This window comes from Larimichthys crocea, chromosome XIII (genome assembly GCF_000972845.2).
Source record: "Larimichthys crocea isolate SSNF chromosome XIII, L_crocea_2.0, whole genome shotgun sequence".
NCBI lineage: Eukaryota > Metazoa > Chordata > Actinopteri > Sciaenidae > Larimichthys > Larimichthys crocea.
This window is the reverse complement of record NC_040023.1, coordinates 20849485-20866640: the sequence shown is the minus strand read 5'-3', so window position 1 is coordinate 20866640 and position 17156 is coordinate 20849485. Positions and strand designations below refer to the sequence as shown.

Below are 17156 nucleotides of genomic sequence, written 5' to 3'. Positions count from 1 at the left end.
ATAATAATAATAATAATAGTGATATTTTTCTCTCTAGTTTTGGCCTGAAAACATCATTGTTGCTTTCCTTCTTGTGTGTGAATAAAAGTGTTTCCTTGAAAGAAGGACCTATGTACTGTGATTGAAAGGGTTTTCAGAGGTCAGGAACAGAGAACCTCCAGGGAAACCAACCAGCCACCCTAAGGGAAACCACAGAGGGCAACTCAATGGCCAACCCTCCCCTATCCCCTTTCTGGAAACATGATTACACATGCTTACACCCCCCTCATTTCTGCACAACCCAACTAACCCTAAAGTTCAACATTAATACTGCCAGATTCTGCTTCTCTGCACACATACACAACCAATCCCAAACCCACAGACGCATAACTATTCTTTTCCAGGCTCTTCATCTTTGGCCCCTGCGAATCAAAGACAGTTAATCCTCTCGAGTAGTTGTGGAGAAATCAGCCCAGATATTACGGCAAACTATGAAACAACTGTGGAAAATCCTCTGACCACGTTCACTCTTTAACAGCTTTATTCCGCCATAACAGGATTTTCTCCATATGTCATTACATAAAGACTGTACTTCATTATGTGATTTTAATTGATCGAAGCAGAGAGAAAAGGGTGTAAAAAAATATGGGCTGTGTTGGCAGTTGAGGACAAATTAACCATTTTAATGAAATAATTATTCTACTGATTGTTTGAATTATGCACGGCAGAAAACAATTTAGTTATAACAACTTGAAAAAAAATTAGTTAAGTCATTCAAAGTATATTTAATGCAATTTTTCTCTGAGGATATGGGTTAATTTAGTGGAAAAGCTCTGTGTACCAAAACTTGGCAGTGGGAATTACACTAAATATTAAAGCAGAGAACAATGGAATTATATCTATATAACTAAAATAATGTCATAAACTTGGCACATAAGAATGAAAAATCTGAAGTGAAAGAATGACTACACTTGGTATACCCAAAGTCAATAATTTTCCAACATGTGATGTGCCTGAGTTTAACTTAATCGATCATTCCACCAGCATTTTGTGTTTCAGTGGTGTTCCCCAGCACATCAACAGTATCAAATTTCATAATGAACACAATCTTAAACAAAACACAGAATTGATTTTCTTACACCATCTACACATGTTTCAGTAAGGGTCAGAGAAACCCTGATTTGCTATTACGTTTGATAAGTGTGCATGAGCTTCCAGTGACAGGTGATTTGCGCATTCAACCTTCAAGAGACCTTTAAACTCAATACATGTTTAAGTGTGGAACAAATCAAACTGTTTGAATAAGCTGTCGTATGGTCATCAGTGTGAAAAATTAACTTTTTTTTTCTCTTCTCCCCAGAGTGCAGTGTTTCTGGGGAAATTGCAAACATATAGTTAATTTGTGCAACTTGTGATTTGTTTTTATTTTCACTGCTGGAAACTTGCAGCATTGTTCTACAGAAGACAATGGTCTTGTTCTATGCTGTAATCTGTTTCACTTGTTTAAGTTGAAACATTTGTAGCTTTTTTTTAAAGAGATTTCTGTGATGGTAATATTTACTGCTTCATGGTTCTTAGTTTGTGACAAAATATACTACATTTTCCTCTGAAAGACTGAAGTGTAGAGTATCACTGGTCATAAACCACCACAGATCACCTACTGAGCAGCAGCAGGGGCTTCTGTCTCACTGTACTCCTACTTATGAAAGGCATTTTAAATTTCACAGGCATTTAAAGTTAGTGTTTGTCAAGAGTTCAGAGTCAACCAATAGTTTTCTGATCTTGATCTGATGATACTATTTATATTTTCTTTCAGTTTCCATATTGCCCTGATTTGTTTTTTTCTTCCAGCTTCAGGAATAGTTCAATAGGGCTACCAAACCTTTTTATGACCATGTGACTGTCTCTCAGCAGTGGTTGATGTCATTTAATACACAAGACAAGAGTTTTCAAACCTCAAGTTCATAACAGAGAGTTCAAGATCCTCAGCCATGAAGGATTTCAAGGAGGGAGGTCTGATGTCTGTCTGCATGTATATAAGTGTGCTGGTTTTGATAAGGAAGGCCAGAGGCATTTGACCCCTCACGACCTCTGCAGTGTTGGTGGCATTAAGCTGTTTGTAAAGAGAAATACATTTGTCTTCTGCTGTGGGTGTCAGTCAGATAATCTCTGACCTCATACATACCTGCACAAGGTTCCTGTCTGTCACATTCTTTGAGGTGACCTTTATATGGCTCAACAAAGGACTAACTGTGGGAATCTATACATTAACAGTCACCTGTAAGTCTGACACACATACACAGGGCTTTGCCTTTCACCTTGTGTTGTTCGTACATGAGTGCACTACTGAGAAAAGTAGAATGGATCAGTAAAAACACGTTTTGACCCACAGAGAGAGAGAGAGAGAGAGAGACAGAGACAGAGAGGGAGAGAGAGAGACAGAGACAGAGAGGGAGAGAGAGGGGGAGAGAGAGAGAGAGAGAGAGGGAGAGAGAGAGAGAGAGAGAGAGAGNNAGAGAGAGAGAGAGAGAGAGAGAGAGAGAGAGAGAGAGACAGAGACAGAGAGAGACAGAGACAGAGACAGAGAGAGAGAGACAGCGCATGGTGTGTGGCCAAGGCAACAAGAAAAGTTTCAGTGAAGGAGACAAATCACTGGACATATAAAAAAAAAATCTGTGAGTCATTTACATCATTATCAATCAAGAGAAAGTCAGCAAAGGATGCAATTATTTTTAATTAACAATTATTATGTTGTTAATACTGCATTGAATCATGCAAGTCCCTGGAAAGGTTGGGTTTAACTGTAATCAAAGAGACTTGTACTTGTTACAACAAGACTGTGTTTATGTTTTCCACATACAAGCTTACTCCTTCTCTCGCTCACACACATAAAGTGGGTGTTTTTTGGCTTGTCCGAAGTCCTGGCCTCTCTCCCATACCCTGACCTGCACCCCAGCTTTTACTGCTGCAGCCAAATGGGTCAGACCACTGAATGCGTACTGGGATTGATTTCACACAACCAACATCACCCGTGTGTGTTTAAGTAACAGTGGCCAGAAAATGAGTAACTACACGCACACAAACATATACAAAGACGCACACAAAAGGGTAGCCAGACAGTTTATGTAAACAGGATCTTATGATGTGATACCATGCGTGTGGCGTGTTTATGTGTGTGTGTGTGTGTGTGTGTGTGTGTGTGTGTGTGTGTATGTATGTGTGATCTTTTTGTGTCTACCATGACCATTTACCACAGTGTGTTAACATTTTGGCCAGATCAGTGCCACTGTTTAAAAGTCTACTGAACACACAAAAATCCCCCCAAAAAGACGTGGATAGAGATGTCTAGGCTAAACCACTGCTTAAAAAGCAAGGCAGTACGTGTTCGCACACACACACACAGAGATAAGCATCTGACTCTGTGTTAAAGCAAACACAGCAGTATCATTTCTCAACTCAAGGCCCCTTCAGAGGGAACCTGAAAGGGAAGACTTAAAGAAATGGTGAGGCCTTCAACTCTGGTTGAAGAAATGACCGCACAGTGCACATAATCAGAAGCCTTTAATGCTCAAAAGTAGAGTTGAGTGCTGAGAGGAAGGGAGACAGGCAAGGTTCAAGTTTCGAGTTATGGACCTACTTGCACACAGAAGAAAACAAAGGACAGAAAATGAAAAACAGACTAGAAAAAGATGACAGAAGCAGCGAGGAGAAAGACAAGTGCCAAGATACTAAAAACAGAAGTGACTAAGAAAAAGACAAGAAACCACTGTATGAAAGAAAGGATTAAAAAAAATGTTAACATGCTACATATAACAAGTTCAAAAGTATTTATCATTACCATATTCTTCAAAAAGAAGTCATTTTTGAAGAACAGTAGAGTCATTTAAGAGAGATGGTGGAACCAGAAGTAACACAACACAAACACTGAACAACAAAACAAAGAATCTTCATGAGAAGTGTTTCTGGATAAGAAAATATTATGAGAAACAATGTTGCAACACCAATTCCTTCACTATGAGACAGGAGTCAGGTGATTCATGTTTTACAATTACACAAGTGGCACTTTTGAACAACCATATTAGGGTTTGGCAGAAAACGTAGACTTACAAATGACTAACAAAAGCATTACGTCAAAAACAAAAGAGAACAGGACTTCAGACTAATGACGTGTGATCAGGTTGGTTGGGTTTCAACATAGTGCCAGAGGGGAAAATAAATGGAGGGGTAAGGAAGAATGGATGTGTGTCAAGGGAGAGGTGATGTGACAGAAAGAGAGAAAGTGAGTGAGTACAGTGTGTCAGGTGGCATGTGGCGAGTACATATATTTAATGTACATACAGTTAAACACATAAAGCTTCAAATATAGGTAGCTCTACAGTGACCTAAATAAAAGTCTTGTTCACCCAGATTTACATTTTATTTTTAAGCCTACGGTTTGACTGTTGACCTACATGAGAATTTACATGAAGTCTATTGATTGCTGCTCTACATGGATGTCATCTGCTGAGAGCAAACTCAGCATTAACAAAATGACTTAAATATGCAACATCAAAAGACATGGTGAACAAGATATTAATATCTAGAATTTATACAGGGGAGATAACCATCATGTGCTGAATAAGGTATGTTCTTATGATTATCTGGATATCAATGGGGGTGAATCCATGTCTGTCGATGTGATTTGACTTTGTTTCTTAAGCAAGTAGGATTTTTTACTGTCTCCCTCCCTGTTACTGTAAATATCTCACATACAGTATATCAAATGAGGCAGACATACCTTATACTGTACTGTTCTAATCTTTAAACATGTGTTTAGGCATACCATGGCATACCATAAAAAGGGCATACTTAAAAATAATACAGTATCATCTGGCAACAGCTACATGCTTAAATATACCATTACATATGTAAACACGTCTCTTTTGAATCACGAAATAATAGCAGAAATGTGACTCAAAACTTTAATATGAATCCCTTCATAGTGTATTATCATAGCATAAATTCTATATCTGTGCACCATCCCTGATGTGCATTGCCATAATTAATCATGCTCAAATACCATGACAGATTATCTTTCATGCAGTAAAAGATTAAGCTTGCATCATTTCTTATGTTCTGTGCTATGTCAGAGGTCATTTCATTTTTTATATTTCATTCAGATCAGGAATGCACATGTTTAGCTTTAAAATCCATGTTTCTCAGCGTGTATTTTGGAACAACATAGCCTGAATATGAAGTCAGGAATCAAGGCCGAAACACTGATGCAGTCAGTTCTCCTGGTACATGTCAATTAATCCCACGTTTGAAATGTTTTAACCTTTAACCTTCATGCCCCGATGAATGGAAACTGACAGAAAGAGTGAAGCACTGCAATAAAAGTGAGAGATTTACAAAATATATCACTGGCATCATTCAAAAACCTGCATTTTAAAAGAGATGGGGAGGGAAGGATGCTTTCAAAGTTTGGAAAAAGCTTTTTAGTATGTCAGAGTGACATCACAGAGGACAGTGGAAATATAGGGACAAATACAGTCTACCACTCGAACACACAGCTGACACAAGTGGTCCTATTCAGACCAGTGCACTGTGTTCATCCAAGCAGGGAGCTTGGCCTAGCAATTTGTCATTTTTCAAGGTTATTCACAAAAGGTAGACTTATTAAAAGAAGTGAGAAAACACATTACAGTTATGCTGGTGTCATCAGGGCACTAACATACAATATCCAGTCCATCGGTATTCTACACCCTGTCTTACCTCTCTTTGAGAAAGTCCACCACTCTTTTAAAGTCGTCGATGCAGTACTCTCTCTTCATGTCCATCAGGACGCTGTCTGAGGCAGACTGCACAGGAACATGAAGGAAGGCATAGACACGTGGATGATTTAATATCTTAGCCATTTCCTAATGAGACACAGAGAAGAGAACAAGAAAAAAGAGAGATGGAGAAACAAAAAAAAACAGAAATAAAGGGTTAGATATTTCATATGTACGTAGAGGCAATGTGGTGTCTGCATGTTATGTCCGTCTGAGCCTGAACTGCTGTTTGTCTGCTTAAAATGAGTGCGAACAGATAAAAAGGCACTTTCCTATTGTTAAGTTTACATTTATACACAAATCAATGGGGGGTCATTTGGGGGTGTCCATTAACATTCCTCCCCGTTTCTGCACAGACCTTGTACAATAGACTGCCTCTTTCTTTTATTTTCAATTTCTCTTTCTATTTTGGAAAAAGAAAAGAAAAGCAGCCCAGAGAAATAATCGGGTACCTGCTAGATCTAAAGTCACAGAGTCAGGGCTGCGCCAGTAGGTGTTCTTTATGTCTAAAAAGTCAAGAGCTTTTACTGAAGAATCCACAAAGAACAAACCAACATACTTTATTCATTAATGACATAAGAACAACTTTCCACTGCACTCAATCTTTTGCGTAATAATGAAGCACTAGGACCTGATGGCTTCCCTGCTGAGTTCGATAAAACACTTTTAGTCCATTAGAGCACCACTCCATAACCAAATGACAAATGAAACAAAACAGCAGACTTCCAGCAAACAATCATACAGGTACAATTTCACTCTTAAATCCTAACAAAGACCCAACCTTGCTCCCATTGCTCTCATCAACGACATAAAGACAGACATAAAAATATCTAAGGCACTCGCTTACAGAATAGCCCCAATCCTGTTTCACTCTAGCTGAAGTGGATGTAATAGTATCAGGATTGGCAAAGGTATTATTAGCACTGGTGTACACTCTGACTGTGATCTTTAGTGCAATTCAGGACATGTGTTTTGAGATGAAGAATAAAAACACTGATCTGTTAAACACCATAAATTGTATTATATAAATTAAAAAATATATTTTTTCTTACAAAATCATAAAACCATGGTTATAAACCTTCAATATAATTTCATATAACTGAAAGCAGTGATTAAAGAGGACTTTCAGTAGGAAGTGTATTAGCTTTTACACTTTTACCGAGAACAATTGCTAGAGTGACACTCACCACATTAATTAGGAGAACTGGAATTATTATTTTTTTCATTCTTACTTTCATTTCCACAGTCAAAGAACTGTAGAGACCACAGATGTCAATTTTTTCTGATGGACATAATCAGGATGCTATCATTACCATGCTAATCACCACAAGAAGAAGAAAGACGAAAAGAGAGGGGTGGAAGAAATGATTTAATGATTTCCTACAAGAATATGCTGATTGCAGTCCATCTTCTCAATTAAGATCTATTGTAGAATATTCCCTCCTTCATACACAGACAAAAAAACGTGTGCATGCGCACACACACACAAACACAGCTCAGTTGTAGCACACCACAGGGGGTTGACCACTGGGAGCTCCAAATTAGAAAGAATTAATTTGGTTGGAAAATGGAGCTTGATTGGTGACAGAAATCAGCTCTCTACATGTGTGTGTATGTGAGAGAGTGAGTGAAAAACATGTGAAGGAACCTGAATTCATATGTGTTTCTAAATGCTTTCAGAGGGAAAAGAATAGGAGATTGATTATGTGCTCATGTGTTATTTCAAAGTTCTTGCAAGTTACTCCTCTGATAATTATGTTCTACTTTTCACATGTACATGCTTTATAAAGTGTACTTTTGATATGACATCTTTTATAGAATCTACAACCACAGAACCATCGAGAGGACCATATCCAAAGTACCCATCATTCTAAGTCAGTAGTTAATCAGAAAATCAACAAAAAAACTTTGAAACACTATCACTAAAACTATCTATTGTGTTACGTAAAAATGTGCTTCAAAGGGTAATGCTTTGTGTGGTTACACACACACACACACACACACACACACACACACACACACACACACACACACACATTGATGTCTGACATGAGTAAGGTCTAAATAATGATGTGCATGTAATAATAGGTACATCGAGATATGGCCACACTCATACTCAGACTGTATGTACTGTATGTACCTGTACGTGCATTTTGATATGTGCTTCATTGGAAAGACTATTTTGCCCTGCCTTGTTTAGTACATACCATGGTACAGTGTGTAATGTTATGTATCTTATATGGTGCTCCAGTCTCATTAGATTCACTGAAAATGATAAACTCTTAGTGACCGCAACAGAGCCCACAGTTTACATGCATACATGAATGTGTGTTGCAAGGGTGAATGGGGTCTCAACAGATGGCATGCTAGCTTGAGTAGCAGGGCATTGCTGGTGGCAACTGGGGATTAATCTATAAGGGGAGGACTTTTCATTCACACAAGCCATTTATCATGTGTGTGCGTCTATCTGACAGGGTGCGTCACATCCTCCAATGATTATACAGTACACTGATATGAATCTCTTTTGTTACCAATCCCTGTGGAGTTGGGGCCTTTTCAGTGTTTGACTGCTGCTGACAGACAGTTTAGTGAGTCTGAAGAGAAAACGATGCTGTGATGAGGAAGATATGGCTCAGCAGTGCCCGGTGGCAAAAATTAAAGTGCTGCTTTAATGCCTTCGCTATCCAGCTCAAAGCAGATTTCAACAAGCTTAAACAAACCAATCAAGAATGTGCGCAAATGATTTTTTTTTTTTTTTTTTTTTTTTTTTTTTAANTTTTTTTTTTTTTTTTTTTTTAAATCAGTCTTGACAGTGTTTAAAGGAGCATAATATTGTTTCTGCACCACTTTCTCCATCCCCCTACCGGGCCTATTGCTCTCATTCACACAAACAGAAACACAATCCTTTCATCTTTTGCTGATCAGCTCAGATACAGATATGAACCAGAAAGGATCTATCTTAACTGGCTTAGCTCAAAGGATCTCATATCTACCCCCTCAAATCAGATACAACAGAAAAGATCATATATGGAAAGGAGAGAGAGCGAGTAGATGAAAGGTGGTTTGCGAGCTCATTCTAAGCTTAGTGATCTAAATTTGTTTGGAATTTTCTGCATGAGGATTTTATCTGTTGCCCTCTCTTCTGTTTACTGCCCTTCCTGCTCATCAGTACCCTATCATTCCCCTAAGTATTCAGAGCACAAAATATGAGTTTCACCTCCCACTTGTACTCATGTTTACGGTTAATAAAATAATTAAATAATAATAAAAAATGTTTCTAGCCTATTGTCCTTAAAGAGGTTGCAGAAACTGATCGGGGGGTAACTGCTGATTAGTTTGGATCAAGCCATCTTTGTTTGTGCTGTTAAATACAGCAGATAAGTTATTAAGCAGGGTCATCATACTGAGGGATGCAGACAAATAAGGAAAAAGGGCATCTCACTTTGCTTGATTTGAAATTCAACAGAACCTCAACAAGCAGCATTTACTTTGAGTTTATCCTGTAAATTGGGCCTCATATATTATGATGAACACATATGTAAAGAGGAGAAATCAGAAGTCATTTGTAATTGTTCGCATGTGTCTGGCTTCATCTTTTTTGTTTAATGCTCACATTAGTCTTCAGCTTGATTGGCCATGGCCAGTCATGTCACAGACACACACACAAAATGTTGTGTGTACTGACAATTATAGAAATCAGACAACTTTGGATTCAGCCATAAAAATTGCAATTGGTGCACAATGATATATTACTTATCATTTAAGAAAGCTATACATGGGAAAAGTGGCTTTATAAAACTCTATAAAACAAAAGTCTTATAAAATGAAAGAAGTTGATTGAAAAAAATAGNAAAAAATAGATAAATAAATAAATGAGTAATAGTAGACCGAACTGGAAATGACAAGATTAAGTAAGTAAGTAAGTAAAGTAGTAAATAATGACTGGGGAAAAAATACTTTCCCTGTGATTTCTAATGACAGATGTCAATCACACATCAATTTGTATTACTTTAAATAAAAATACACTCACACTAACTAGTAAAGCAGTGCACATACTTCATTATAAATGTATATAGTATGGGATACAGATCAACTGGTGATTGTATTATTAAAACACACACAAACAGAGCTGGAATCCCCAGACTGCCAACACACAGAGAAAAAGGGTTACAGTCTGGTTCAAGTGAACGTTCTGAAAGAAACCCAGAATAAGTAGCATCTAATTCACATTCACTCACAGACATATACACAAACCCACACATAACAGAGTATTAACGCGGTTCACCCAGGGGAGTCTGTAGAGAAAAAGATTCTACAAGCTGTTCCCAGGATAATAAGTCAGGTCTCCCATGTGCGTGCACTGGCACACACAAACACACAGTCGGTGGGAACTGTATTCAGCAGCAGATAGAGGAATTGAGCTCCCAATGGTATTAAACATTTCAAACACTTCAGGCTGCACTTGATTTTCCCTGGAGGTTATACTGAGCCCGCAGCACCCCACACAGTACAGAAAAAAAAATCTATGTATTGCACAGAAAAAGGAAAAATTAAGTGCATGTGTAGCTTTGAATGTCACGCTGTAGTGAACTTTGTGTATCATCTGACTGTTGCGAGCTGGAAAAAGATGAGACTAATACTATCTTGTTCAGCATTCTGGCCTTTTCCATCTTGTTTCCTGATTATATTGACTGTATCAAAGCTTTTTCAGCAATTTAAACAGTGAAACAAGGCAACAAAAATTCATGAAACCATATTATGGATAAATACGGTTGCTGCAGCTACAGATAAGATTAACAAATTATTTTGGCCCTTCAAAACCACAACAAAAGGCACAATAAGAGTCAGTTAAATGGACAGCCGACATTTAAATTTCTATCTTTCAGAACTCAATTCATGGCAATAATTCAGAACACATAATTCACTGCAGTAAGTCAGGACTCATCATTTAGAAGCACATCAGAATAGCTTTACTGTGGGCATTCATTAGGTGCCGGGTCCCTCACACAATGCTACATTAGGCCTCTAATGTGAAGAGGCTCCCAAAGGCTTCATTAAAATGAAAATGGTCTGAGAGGGTGTGTCTAAGTGTGTGCCCATACAGCTGTGCTCATGTGCACATCTGAGTGTGAAGGTGAGAGATGTGTGTGGGTATGTTTCCGTGTGTGTGTGCATTGATATGCGTGAATGCTTCTGTCCTGGGTATGAAAAATCAGCCTATGCAGAAGAAGAAGATGAAATTTTTCACTTTATTACATGTATTTGGTAGTTTGTCAACGTTCCCAAGGCCCAGTGCGGCTCCAACAAACTGAATCACAAATCTTTCATTTAATAATAATGAAAAATAAATGAATAAATAAATGTTGTCGGAAACAGAAACAAAAAAAATGATTTTGTCTAGTCCCATGTCACGTAGGTAGAATTTATTCACTTTTATAATTGGTTAAAAGTCCTCAAGGTCAAAAACCCAACATTTGCCACCAGAGAACAACGAACTTGACCCCTTTTTATTATTGTGATTTTAGATGGATATATTTGAGGAGATTGGAAAAATCCATTTTAATTTAATGTTTCTGAAAAGTATTTTGAGTTTGCTTTACAGTTTCTTTGCAGATAAATAAAAAACAGCTAAGGAGAACCAAGGACAGAAGGACATTTGTTTCTCTGGCACTGTTTCACAGAGCTAACTGTGGAAAGAGCGTGGATGGTATACCTCATATATCTCTAGTCAAACTGAAATAAGCTCTGCGGAGGATGTTTAATGGACAACTGCTATTTCATTCATCTCAGCCTGACTGATTGCAACATATGAGGAGGCTACTTTCACACCTCATTTACTGGGTCTGCTTGCATGCTAGATTCAATCCCATACTCAGGCTGGGACAAGCACGTGCATAGGTATATGCATGGGATACACCCAGAGAGTGCAAGCTGAGTCAAGAGGAGACATATTTTAGAAATTAATTATACTGGGTGAATGAATGTATATTGTTATGTATGTAGCAGTACTGTGTATACACACACACACACACACACACACACACACACACACACACACACACACACACACACACACACACACGATCAGATGGCCTACTGTTTACAATTTATTGACAATCAGGTGGATGGACAGATGAACTGAAAGATAGATGGGTAGATTAAAAATATAGTTTAAAAATATAGTCTACATGAATCTAGTACGGCTTTATGTCTTAAAGAGAAAAGCAATATGAAGAAGAAAAGAGTAGCATTGTTAAACACATTTTTACTTGGAAGAACTCATGTTAAGATGTCCACTGATGACACAATGCAATCAACTAAAATGTCAGAGACAAGTGGCCCAAGAGAGGCAATTGGGCCTTTAACTGCTCCAATCAGCAAATGGTGCTATGAAGCTGTCTATATCTGTCAGGGAAAAAAAAAAGCAAAGAAAACAAGCTGCACATAGAGAGAAACTGTGTGCTCTTGTGTAACAGAAGCAGTGTTGATCTGAGTGAATAGCTAAGAGAGACAGAGAGAGAGAGAGAGAGAGAGAGAGAGAGAGAGACAGAGACAGAGAGAGACAGAGACAGAGAGAGAGAGAGAGTGATCTTTTAGGGGGAAGTGGAGAGGTAACTTGGCCTTTTCAGCTTCAATCAAAGCCTTTCAGTATAAAAGGAGTGTTGGTATTCTTCAAAAGAAAAGATGTTGGGTTATAATTTGCCCTTTACTTAAGATAAAGGATGAATCCACTCTGCAGATTTGGCCTTCATAATCATCATCACGCCGCTGTTATTGCTGTGATTACCACCATCATGACAGGAACTGGAGAAAAAGAGACTGAAGAAAAGGTGAAGGAAAACTAATTAGGAGGAGAAAAACAAGAGTTTAAAGGTGGTGAAAGATGAAAAAAATTGAAAAACTGACAAGAAGAATATAAAGACTTATAGGAAAGAAAGAACCAGTAGGAAAAAAACGGGTTCAAAGAGGAAGAAACTAAATGACTTAAAGTCAAGGCAGAGCGAGAAGGAAACTCAGTATGTAGAAAGTTTATAAGTAGGACTAGAAAAAGAAAAAAACAAAAGGGGGGTCTGAACAGCAGCTGGCAGGGGAGAGGAGAAAAGAGGAGTGAGAATAAAGGGTAAATAGGGGACAGGAGCAACAAAAGACAATGATAAGTTAAAGAAGAGCACTCTTATCTTTTCTTATGTAGGTTAATTGACTGAGGAATTAAAGCAAAAAAGATATAATTCAATTCAATGCATGGGCATTAACAATGAAAGGGCCAGTAGCATATGAAATGATTCTTAACATACACACACACACACAGACCGAACTAGTGTGTCGTCCTAGTATATTTCTAATTATCAGTTAATTGTTATTCCCTATCATTAGGAGGGTGGTTTTTTAATTGTAATGTAGCCAAGCAGAAAGCCTACCTATACATGTGGGGGACAATTAGCCACCTCCATTAACCCCTGGTTAATTACAACCTCCATTGCTGCTTCCCACAGCATTTTCCCACTCCTCCATACCCCTCATCTCTATCCCCGGGCCGTCATCCCCATTTTTTTCATTTCTGCCCTCATTTTATTCATCTATGATCTCCAGACTTGATTGTTTGATTCAAAAGTATATCTGTTGAGAACTTCACTGGCTTTTTTTCCTTTAAAAAAAAAACTCTTCTGTTTTGTTTTCTAGGTTACCATCACCCTATTTCAACTTTATACGTCCTTCCTTTCTCCATTACTTTTTCTCTCCTGTACTATACAAATATATGGTTTCTACCACTGATTCCACATGATGCAGGTTGACTGACAAACATTCAATCCATGTAGAATTTGCTCACAATAATGTCGACTCGTCAGTGTAGTGCAATACACCTTACTGCTCAACCATAGTATTACACAAAATTAGCATTATACAGTTACAGAAAGATCAGTTTCAGTTTGACTCCGTCTTTCACTTTTTCTTTCCAGACTACCAAAAACGTCTACCTTTTGAGAGTAGCTGCTCATGGTACTGCATACTATATACTACTATTCTATATACTATAATACCTATCTAAAAGACTCTATTGTCTTCATCAGACACATACACCACATACATACAGTAATTCCACAATATTCATAGTGACAAATGGGGCAACCACAGGGAGAAACCCCTAGTTGCCTCCTGCTGTCTGGATTATATTGATTTTGACAACAATGGAGTTGTTACAAACCAGACTGACCACAAAACAGAAACATGTTCATGTTTCTTAGGCCTCCTACTACATTCATTCAAATTTGGACAAATGAAACCAGAGACTGGATATGCCTGCATGTTATAATATGTTATGAATGATAGATAATGCATGCCTAACACGTAAAGGTAGAAAGAGAATGAGAGAGAGAGAGTGAGAGCGGATAACAATGTCCATTGTTCCATTAGGAAGACAATAATGACTGATAAAATGAGGTTGCTAAAGAGGACACAATGGTCCTTAATTGACTCATTAGGGAGAGAAGAGAATGAACTGCACTAATGAATGGACTGTGAGCGCTGCAGCTAAAATGCTTGGTAAGCAAAACACAAAGGCATTTAGTTTATTAAATCTAGGCAAAGCAATATTATTTACTGTATAAAGGGACAGCAGAAGAGACAATAGGGACAAAATAGGATTAGAAAACAAAATGGTTTAGAGGAACGTCTTAAGTTTTATTTATCAGTGATGTCATATGCTCTTTAAGTTCTGGGTGAAATAGGTGGCTGTGTGCTGTTCATACCTCCAAGTGTTCCAGGATATATGGTGGGTTGGTCATCCCCAGCCTCAGCATGGCCCCTTCAGGAATCTCCTCCACCAGTCTCCACAGCAATGTGGGCAGGTCTGTCCCTATGTCTCTACCATAGGCCCCTGTGTCCTCACTGGTCAACCAGATCTCACATACTCCCTCTGGAAAGAGATACACACACAAAAACAAGAATTAAACATGTTAACCAAATATTTATTACTATTTAATTTGTTATGTAGTATTCTCATATTATTGCACTGTTGCTTTTTAAAAGAAATACTGCCTAGTATTATAAATGTTCTGATATGCTGAAGTATGGCTCATCCAACTGGACTTATAGATGCATTCAATGTTTCTGGTGGCAGACAGCAGAAGTAAATTGTTTTCAAGAAACACTGGGTAGTTCTAGGTTTTAGCAATTAAAACTGTGAAAACATGAAAGAAACCTGTAGACTAAAATTTGGGGAAGGTATCTGATTCAGACCTCTGTATTAGTGGTTTAAATTAACAGGGTTAGACAATCCAGTTTTCAGTCATCACATATTTACAAAATGGGGTGATAGTTTTATCCTTTATTAATGATTCAAGTTATTCATGCTTTTATCTCATCTCTTCGGGACAGTCTGAGCCAGACTTCTCCTGATCAAAAGTCCAGTTCACTATATCAAGGCTTGTATTGTTTAACTCAAGAAAAGAGGATCACATCATTCCTACAATATGTAAGCTTCACTTACCCAACTACAGTTCATTTTAGAACTGATCAAAATATTATCCATTAAACTTCATGGCAAAACTACATTTTAAGCATGTTTTACAATTACTTGAATGTTTCTGAAAAATCAGTTCAAGGACAATGAACCCACATTTTATGTTTCAGCTATTTTTAGAAGACTCTTTAAAAACATTCCACATACATCCACAGTATGCTTCCCCACCATTACAGCAGCTTCCCTAAAGTATTATTTCATCACCTCTCTTGTTGTCATTGCCTAAATGCTCCAAGGCTTTGGCAGAACCCAGCTCATGACAGTCACTGACAAGTATTAAAAATACCAGTCTTTTAAGCATGCTTCCCAGGAATGTGAAGGTCACATACAGCAAGAGGGGGCAATCTACCGGCTTCATGCTAAATTAGAGCAACGCTCACTGCTAGAGCTTAATGATCTAACTGTCATTTGGCTGTAGGTCTAAGAAATGGTTGAGTGTCTGCTTAAGCTATGTGTTAAGACATATCGTATCATGCAGGCACACTAAAATACATTTGCAATTGCAGGGGCACCGGCTCAAGTACACAGACACACACAAACACACAGACAACTACACAACCATCATTATCATTAGCTGTGTAGATACAGACAGAAAGATGCATGTGACCATTCAGTGAGTAAACATGGTGTGGGGCTAATTGGACAGTTTGTGTGTGTATGTGTAAGAGAGAGTAAAACTGTGTGTTTAAAGGCATCCATAGGCCAGACAGATTAAAGATGACAGTATAATTGTCCAGAGTGAAAGAGTTTCCAAAGCTCATCATCATTGACATTAAGATGCACTAATGATTTCTGGAGCTAGCCACGTCTGAAAACACCATCAAAAACATCCATCAATCACACGTGATCAGACCTAAAGGCTAACACACAACACAAGAATGCATTCAGTGAGACATTCATTTGCTTCAGTATGCAATTAATCACCAGAAAATTTACCTTGGTTCAATACTCAGTAATAGACTAGTTCATTCAATGTTCTTCATGTATTAACTCATTCAATTCATATGACTTAGTTTTAGCATGGAGCTACTACTGTTGGCAAGAAAAAGCTTAACTGGAAGACGTGGAAGTCAAGCTCAATGCAGATATATCTTATCATCTGCTAACACTGATTTATAATGAAAGAGTGTCACTGTTTAGCAACATTAATACCATGGTTCATGTACTATTTTTTCAAATACTGCAAATTCCCAGGGTAGCTAATGTCAGCTTGTTTGGGTTGAATAAAACCAAACCCTCTGCCAAGGTCTAACCCTTGCCTGCATCATGTGCATCCCAGGAGTGAATATATTTCTACACCAATGACACCAGCAGCATCACTTTTGACACCACAGCGCTTTCCCAGAATAATAGTGGCCAAGTGGTCTCTTAATACAGGTCCAGACCTGCATTAAATTGGCCTAGGAGGTAAATTGGTTCCTTCCAAAACAACATTCCTGTAATTCCAGACAGATAATGCTGCCAAGCGAGTAAGCTTGTGTATTGTCTGCTGTTAAATACCTCTTGTGATTCCTGTGTTAATTATGTTTTGAACTGGGCTATCCTTTGGAAAAGGCTCAGGTGTTTACTCAAGGCCACAGTCATACATAGATCTCCAGATAAACTCAATAACCTGTCCAGTAATTTGTCCCTTTGGCCTGCTTTTCCGTCCATTTTGCATCACATGCCCCAGTAGTGTTATTGTTGGCCAAAGATACAGAAAAGGTAGCCGTTTCATCAGGAAATGCTAGCTCGGTCCCTGTCTCTATCTGTCCTCATACACACTACCCAGCTGCTTCCTCTGGTTTCTGGTATGTGTGCAGGTGACGGTGTATCAGGCCTGTCAAAATTACTGAAAAAAAAAA

General features: G+C 38.1%; 1 protein-coding gene across 2 annotated transcripts in view; it reads right to left on the bottom strand.

The window, feature by feature from the left end:
* cdkal1 (CDK5 regulatory subunit associated protein 1-like 1) overlaps positions 1-17156 on the bottom strand; it is a 211727-nt gene that overhangs the window by 77395 nt on the left and 117176 nt on the right. For both annotated transcript variants that reach the window (XM_010732365.3, XM_027286342.1), the window contains exons 9-10: positions 14540-14706; positions 5734-5879 (exon numbers count right to left, since the gene is read on the bottom strand). In XM_010732365.3, the coding sequence (XP_010730667.1) occupies positions 5734-5879; positions 14540-14706 (313 nt within the window). The remainder of the gene's footprint in view (positions 1-5733; positions 5880-14539; positions 14707-17156) is intronic.